This window comes from Rutidosis leptorrhynchoides, chromosome 6, assembly GCF_046630445.1.
Source record: "Rutidosis leptorrhynchoides isolate AG116_Rl617_1_P2 chromosome 6, CSIRO_AGI_Rlap_v1, whole genome shotgun sequence".
Taxonomy (NCBI): Eukaryota; Viridiplantae; Streptophyta; class Magnoliopsida; order Asterales; family Asteraceae; genus Rutidosis; species Rutidosis leptorrhynchoides.
This window is the reverse complement of record NC_092338.1, coordinates 391696811-391704518: the sequence shown is the minus strand read 5'-3', so window position 1 is coordinate 391704518 and position 7708 is coordinate 391696811. Positions and strand designations below refer to the sequence as shown.

The following is a 7708-nucleotide window of genomic DNA, read 5'->3' as shown; positions in this document are numbered from 1 at the left end:
AGCTAATTTACTATCTATAGGTGGTCGGCTAACTCTCATTAAAGTGGTTTTGGAGAGTTTGGGCGTGTACTACTTGTCCATGTTTAAATGCCCGGAAACGGTTCTAGATACGCTTGAAAAAATACATGCCACGTTTTTTGGGATAGTACCGAGCAAAACAAAAAGATGCATTGGATTAATTGGAGTCAGATTTTAGCATCACACGATAAAGGGGGTCTAGATATTGGGAGTCTTCGTGCTTTCAATTATGGACTCTTATTTAAATGGATTTGGAGATTTTTTACACGGCCGACACCATGTGGGTTTTGATGTTAAAAGCTCTTTATGGTACAAACGCCGGTCTAGATGGTAACTCCAATTGTGGTAATGGTATTTTGTACAATATTGTTAAGGCATTCGAGAAAGTTAAACAAAAAAATCTGTTGCCCGGTAATGTTTTAAGAATAAAAGTGGGAGATGGAAGATCGACTCGATTTTGGAAAGACAATTGGAGAGGAGAAGGTCCGTTAAAAGTCAAGTATGGTAGATTATTTCATTCGAAAGTAGACGAAAACTGTTTAATTGCGGATAGATGCTCAAGTGAAGGGTGGAAATGGACGTGTGTACGTGAAATAGGAGCTCGAAATGAGGTTAAATTACAAGAAATGGTAGATGTACTTGGTACTGTGACTATTTCAAATAGTCATGATTTGTTGCAGTGGAGTGTGTATAATGAGGAGGACTTCTCGGTCAGTTCCACTAGACGATATATTGACGATTTATTGCTTCCATTGAGTGAGATATACACAAGGTGGGTGAAATATATTCCTCGAAAAATTAACATTTTTTTGTGGAGATTAGCTATAGACAGGTTACCTACTCGTCAAAACCTTTCAAGAATAGGAGTGGAGATCGAAGAGAGCGGTTGCGCGACTAGTAGTTGTAGAATCGAATCGGTTCATCATGTCATGTTCGAGTGTATCCTTGCGACTGAGTTATGGCGGAAGATAAGAATTTGGATTGATGTGCCCGTTCCGTCGTTCACAGAGTGTTCCGAGTTAACTTCATGGCTAGATAATTGGCGAGCATCGGAAGAATCAAAGACAAAGGTGTACACAATTTTTGCATCTTTAGTTTGGCATTTGTGGCGGTACAGGAACAGTGTAATATTCAGCAGCGAAGACATGAAGAAAGCTTTACTTTTTTGATTCTATTTGTAGTGTTTCGTATTTTTGGTTTAAAAGTAGAGCTAAATTTGATGTAAGTTGGAACTTGTGGCTTTCAAAGCCATTGTAATCTTTCGGATTTTAATCCTCTAGCTGCTCGTTAGGGGATTCCGTTTTTTTTTTTAATAAAATTTTGATGTTAAAAAAAATAAGTATTTATGTCAACATTTTTAACAAAATCAATAACATTTCTTAGAAATAATGTTTGCTTGACAGAAAATATATATATATCATTCTAATTATAGATTTTTGATCAATTAAATATTATTTTGTTCGTAAATATGTTATATCTACATAAACCTCATTTTTGTACACATTATATCTAACTTTACTATCAAAGTCTTTCAAGTAACTAACTCTTTTTTTATCAAATAATTTGAATGAACATTATACAAAAGATGAGTTTATGTTCATTATCACAATTTGTTAATTAAAACCCTAGATTCAACAATCTTACCCAATTTATGCTTGCATAACTTCTAACCCACATTCACAATTAGTGAAAACTAGTTGTGGAGCCGTCGCTTCGCGCCGGGGGCTCCATTTTGAATGCGAGTTAAAAAAAAAAGTCTTGATCTATTTTGTAAAAAAAGAATTTTTTCGACATCTAACATTGAAGGGTTGTTCCTTTTGTGAAAGTTGCTTCTTTTAGCGTTCGTTTTTTTTAAAGTTAGCTGATCTATTTTGTAAAAAAGAATGTTTTTCGATATCTTTTGGTAGCATTGAAGGGTTGTTCCTTTTATGAAAGTTGCCTCATTTATCGTTGAGGAAGAAAAGGAAAAAAAAAGGTTAGTTGATTTTTTTGGTAAAAAATATTTTTTTCGACATCTTTTGGTAACATTGAAGGGTTGATTCTTTTATGAGAGTTGTTTTTTTTATCGTTGGAGACCAAAAAAAAAGTGAAATGACGAAAATATCCCTGATTACTATTGATGAATAGTGCTACAGGGTTTTGTCTATTAGATATATAGATAATATGTCTACATCCAGTATGAGAGGAACTCTCTGGAATTGTAAATGGTGAAAATGAACTCTAATTTTTAGATATTTTTCTAAACTCACGTTTTAAAAAAAAAAGTTACATAACTGATCCCTATATCTTCAATTTACAAAAATAGTCCCTTCCTGACAAAACTCCGATTTTTAGATATTTTTCTAAACTCGCGTTTTTAAAAATAGTTACATAACCGGTCCCTATATCTTCAATTTACAAAAATAGTCCCTCCTGACCCAGCAGTGTTCACGGTGCACACTATGTTAAGTGTTAGTTGGTGTTAGTAGACTATAATCACTAGCTTTTAGTGATTAATAATGAGTCTCGGCCTTTGATGGGCGGTTTTGGTGTAAATGGGTCATTTAATGTATTTGGGTCATTAAATGCTCAAGAGTTAAGTAATGTGGTTAGTTTCACAAGTTTGTGTATTGAATGTGTACTTAATGTATTAGGTACGTTGCTTTGAAGCATACGGAAGTGTTTGATCATCACCGACGTGTTAAGGTGAGTGGAATAATTATATGCGTGCATATATAATGTATTTATTTGTGTAGTATGAGTTGTGAAGTGTCGACGTGTTAAGACACCACTTCTCACGTGGCGTGTGAAGTGTCGATGTGTTAAGACACCACTCGAGAGTGAAGCATCGACGTGTTAAGATGCCACTCCGAGAGATGTAATGAGTGAAGTGTCGACGTGTTAAGACACCACTCGGGTGAAGTGTCGACGTGTTAAGGCACCACCCGGGGTGAAGTATCGACGTGTTAAGATGCCACCCGTGGGGTTAGTGTACGACGTGTTAAGTACACTAATGGTTGTTATGAACTCCGACGGTCTTTTAAATACTGTTCCCTCGTTCGATTGGTTAACCATGGTTGTGTGTGGATTGTAGCATATTATATTGTTAGAACTATATGCTATTGTTATGCTAGCTCGTATGGTGGAAGGTTTAGTATTATACTTGTGATGGTATGATTATTTATGTTTCTAGCATGTATGCGGTAAATGCGTAAGTGAATGCAAGTAAGTAGGTTGTATATGTAATCGTATAATTGTTGCACTCACTAAGCATTAGCTTACCCCTCTTGTTGTTTATCTTTTTAGATGAAGGTACGAATAAGGGAAAAGGGGTTGTTGGGCACTAGGTGTCCCTTGGTGATGCTTGTTGAAGCTTTTGAAGTTGGCCTAGTGTTTTTGGGTAGTTTAGCCCCAAATCATGCTCGAGGTGTTGTATGGATTAAAACTATCGTTTGTAAATGGGTCAACTTCTATTACATTTGTTAAGGGCCTTCGTGCCGTTTGTAAACATTTAATTGTGATATTGTTTAAATGGGTTACATGTAACCGTTTAATTGGGCGCTAATGGTTTGTTATTTAAAAAAAAATAAAAATTGTCGTATGGAATACGGGTTGGGTTGTTTCATATTACCAGGTTATAGTGTAATTTAATTGACATGTTAAGATAATGGTTACAATGCTAGTTAGATAATGCATACTTATTGTTGTTGTGTGATCTTATTATGTTTGATACCAGTCGGGCATGTGGAGGCTGGGGACTGCTAATCGGGCTTGCGGAGGTTAGAGTCCGTATGAGTTCAACCGCGCCTGTGGAGGTTGGGTCCATGTCCCGTTGTTTGTTCACTGATTTAGTAGGAAGGACTATCGGTAGACACTAGCCTGATCAGTTAGGGCCGTGTGCCCGTACAAGCCGTCGATCCTCGTATAGTCGTATTGTCTTGTTTATATGCTAGTTGGTTGTTAGCATGTTTGTGTTGTGGATTACATGTTTGGTACTTAATCTTGGTACTTAATCTTTGGTACTTAATCTTGGTCTGTTATATAGATTCCATTCACTTAGTCGAGTGTTAATCCCCCATAATCCACCATTGCTTGTTTAGGTACTGCTGTTAGGGTTGGATGCAGCTGATGACGACATGTTTGACGTGCAAACTCTGATGTGGACTTTTGTAACATGTATTTTGTAATAAGTAACACCGGTTGTAAACGGTAATGATATAACGTGGATTATGTAGTAATGCAATAATGTTGTGGTCGTGGTTTAAATATTTTAGTCTTCTGCTGTGTTTTTAAAAAAAATAGCCGGTGTTACATGACTATCCTTAATTTAAGGTTTAGTGATGATTTAAGTTTTGTGTTTTGCGTAATGATTAAGGGAGTGTTTACTTTTTTTTTCACATTAAGTCCTCTTATAAATATAGATGGTTGTATACATATGACTATATGCATTAATCTATGAATACATAATGTTGTTTACTTTTTGTGTTGAATAAATGGCCCGAATAATCAAACTGATCATTTTACCCTCAAATTAAAAATTATTTTCTTTTAATATAAATATGTCCACTATAGATTTTTATATTTATAATATATAATTATTTACTCATATAAAACAGTTTATTCCACTATGCATTAAAAATTATAATTTTTACAGAGTATTTCTTATTTATATTTAAATTAAACATCTACCGGGTATTTGTTTCTGTTTCATCTAATTTCTAGACCTTACAGTTTCCACCATATAACATCTAACAATAAACAATAATCAAGAAAGTCCACCCTATTTCTCTTGACTTTCTTCAGTTTCTTCAACCCACCATTTGACGAATAAGATTTAAATCGATTGACATTCGGTTTTGAGCCATGATTCAAACCGATCGACATTCAGTTTTGCACGTTCGACGAATAAGATGCAAACTGATTGACATCAATTTTGAGCCAAGATTTAAAACCGATTGACATTCGGTTTTGAGCGTGTTATCTGAGAAAAAAAGGGTCATTAGGTAAGTGGAATACATTTTATTTATTCATAGATTAATTGAAAGTGGTTAATGTAATTTTATCAACAACTTCTGATATGATATAATTTCGTGGAAGTGAGGTTTTAGTCATCGACGTAATTTTTGTTAGTGTTACAGGTTGTCACTCGAGATTGAAGGGTTGGTGGTGAAATTAGTACGGGCGATCTTTTTGTAAATGCATATGGGTAATATTGGAAGATGTTCGGGTGAATGGGGAGTACACAGGTTTTCTGGTGACCAGTGGTTGGCTCAATTCAGTATAAAAATTAAGTTCTAAGTAAACACTCCATGGTGATGACCGAATAATCTGTCCAGGACATTAATCTCAATTAAGTCGTAAGTAAACAAACTCTAAGTCTTCAAATCGTTGTAAAAAAAGGTGTGATAGACAAAAATACTCGATCACTGAAAGTTGAATGAAGCACGGGTTCATGGTAAGAAGAATAGACCGACAAGTTTGAAGTAAAATGGAATTTTGGATCAATTGATAAAAAACTGAATTAATCAAACCAAACATATATATATTAATCGACAAATCAAATCGACTTAACCGAATCATAAATATATTAACTGACATAGTCAAACCGAATTAACCAAACCAAACATATAACTGCGGGTTTGGTCAACACTTGTATATTAATCGGAATTTGTGAGTTGGTTATGAAAGTAAAGAATATCACACCATTTAAACCGCACTCGCTCCGTTATGCTATTTATAACAATCTAACCTTATCTTGTAAAAAATTGTGAAATAATCTTTGATTGCTAAAAGATATAATCCTCAAGAGTGCATTAACCTCTCATATTATTAATAGATATCGTGTACGTAATATTACTAAAAATCATGGCTAAGAAATTCATAGAAGGCTATTATCATTGCTAATCCTTTCAATAATAGAAATAATACCAAAAGGAAAGACGTCAATGAAAGAAACTTTCATCAATGACTCTTGGATGATGAAGAATGAAGTTCGAAGAAATGATAACACTTTATAAACTAAATGTATTTAGTTTATAAAATAGATGCAGGTACGGCAGTGAATGATGATTTCAAACAGAGATTAGATTTGCTAGAAGAGTTGCATAATATTCAAGATGTGGAGGATAAAGATGCAATTCAAAAGGCCAAAATCAAATGAAACATATAAGGGGATGAAAATTCGAGATTCTTCCATGGTATGTTAAAGCATCGCAGGAACAAACAAACGATACAAGGCCTTTCGGTAAATGGGGTTTGGGTTACAGACCCGGGTATTATCAAAAATGCTTTTAAGGAATTTTATCGAGTGAAATTTTCCAATGTTCCATGTGATAGTCCAGTCCCGAACATGCAACCCGAGGCACGACTATCAGATGAGGACAACTATGAGCTACAAAAGAATATAACAGAAGAAGAAATTCGTAATGCGGTATGGGATTGTGGTAATGATAAATCTCCAGGACCGGATGGTTTTACGTTTTTATTCATAAAGAAGTTTTGGGAGGTTTTGAAGGATGATTTGAGATTGTCCATATAAGAAGCGTTTGAATCGAACAGATTACCTAGGGGTGCTGCTTCAGCATTCATTACTTTACTCCCGAAAGTTGCCAATCCATCGTGTATTAAGGACATCCGACCAATATCATTAATAAGTGTTCAATACAAGATTATTACAAAGATCTTAAATAATAGATTGGCTATGGTCATTGATAAAATTATATCTAAAGAACAATCCGTGTTTATTAAAGGTAGACAAATTCTAGATGGACCGATGATGGTAAGCGAGTTGATTAATTGGTACAAAAAGAAAAAGAAAAAGATGATGATTTTTAAGGTAGATTTCGAGAAGGCGTACGATACGGTTAGTTGGGAGTTCTTGGATCATATGTTTGTTATATTGGGCTTTGGTTCTCGTTAGAGTACGTGGATTCAGATGTGTCTTTATAATGCACGAACATCGGTTTTAGTTAATGGGAGTCCGACAGCGGAATTTCAATTACATAGGGGACTTCGTCAAGGAGATCCCTAAGTCCGTTTCTTTTTCTAATAGTTATGGAAGGTCTCCACCTTTGTTTGAAAGAAAAAGTTGAATCAGGGGCAATACAGGGCATTCGTATTGGTGACCCGGGTATTATTATTTCTCATCTTTTTTATGCAGATGACGCCATTATTTTATCCGAATGGAACAATGACAGCTTGAGAAATATACTTGCGGTTTTCAACAGTTTTCATCAAGTGTCGGGTTTGAAGCTAAATGTGGTCAAATCTCATTTATTTGGGCTTGGCATAAATGATTCCAATTTAGATCATTATGTTCATGAATTGGGTTGTTCTAAAGGTACATTTCCTTTCACTTACTTGGGTCAACCAATAGGTGCTAATATGAATACCGTTTCGAATTGGAAAGAATTGGAGAATCGTTTTGTTAAAAAATTGTCGACTTGGAAAGCTAATTTACTATCTATAGGTGGTCGGCTAACTCTCATTAAAGTGGTTTTGGAGAGTTTGGGCGTGTACTACTTGTCCATGTTTAAATGCCCGGAAACGGTTCTAGATACGCTTGAAAAAATACATGCCACGTTTTTTGGGATAGTACCGAGCAAAACAAAAAGATGCATTGGATTAATTGGAGTCAGATTTTAGCATCACACGATAAAGGGGGTCTAGATATTGGGAGTCTTCGTGCTTTCAATTATGGACTCTTATTTAA

The 7708-nt window shown here is 35.0% G+C and overlaps 1 protein-coding gene across 1 annotated transcript; it reads left to right on the top strand.

Annotated features, from left to right (window-relative positions):
• Positions 1 to 263: 263 nt before the first annotated feature.
• Positions 264 to 1187, top strand: LOC139854992 (uncharacterized). The gene has a single exon (XM_071844256.1). The coding sequence runs from the start codon at positions 264 to 266 to the stop codon at positions 1185 to 1187; it is 924 nt and encodes a 307-aa protein (XP_071700357.1).
• The last annotated feature ends 6521 nt before the right edge of the window (positions 1188 to 7708 follow it).

Excerpts from the sequence above, each read along its gene's own strand:
- LOC139854992 (XM_071844256.1), top strand. The coding sequence starts at position 264 with ATGGATTTGGAGATTTTTTACACGGCCGACACCATGTGGGTTTTGATG.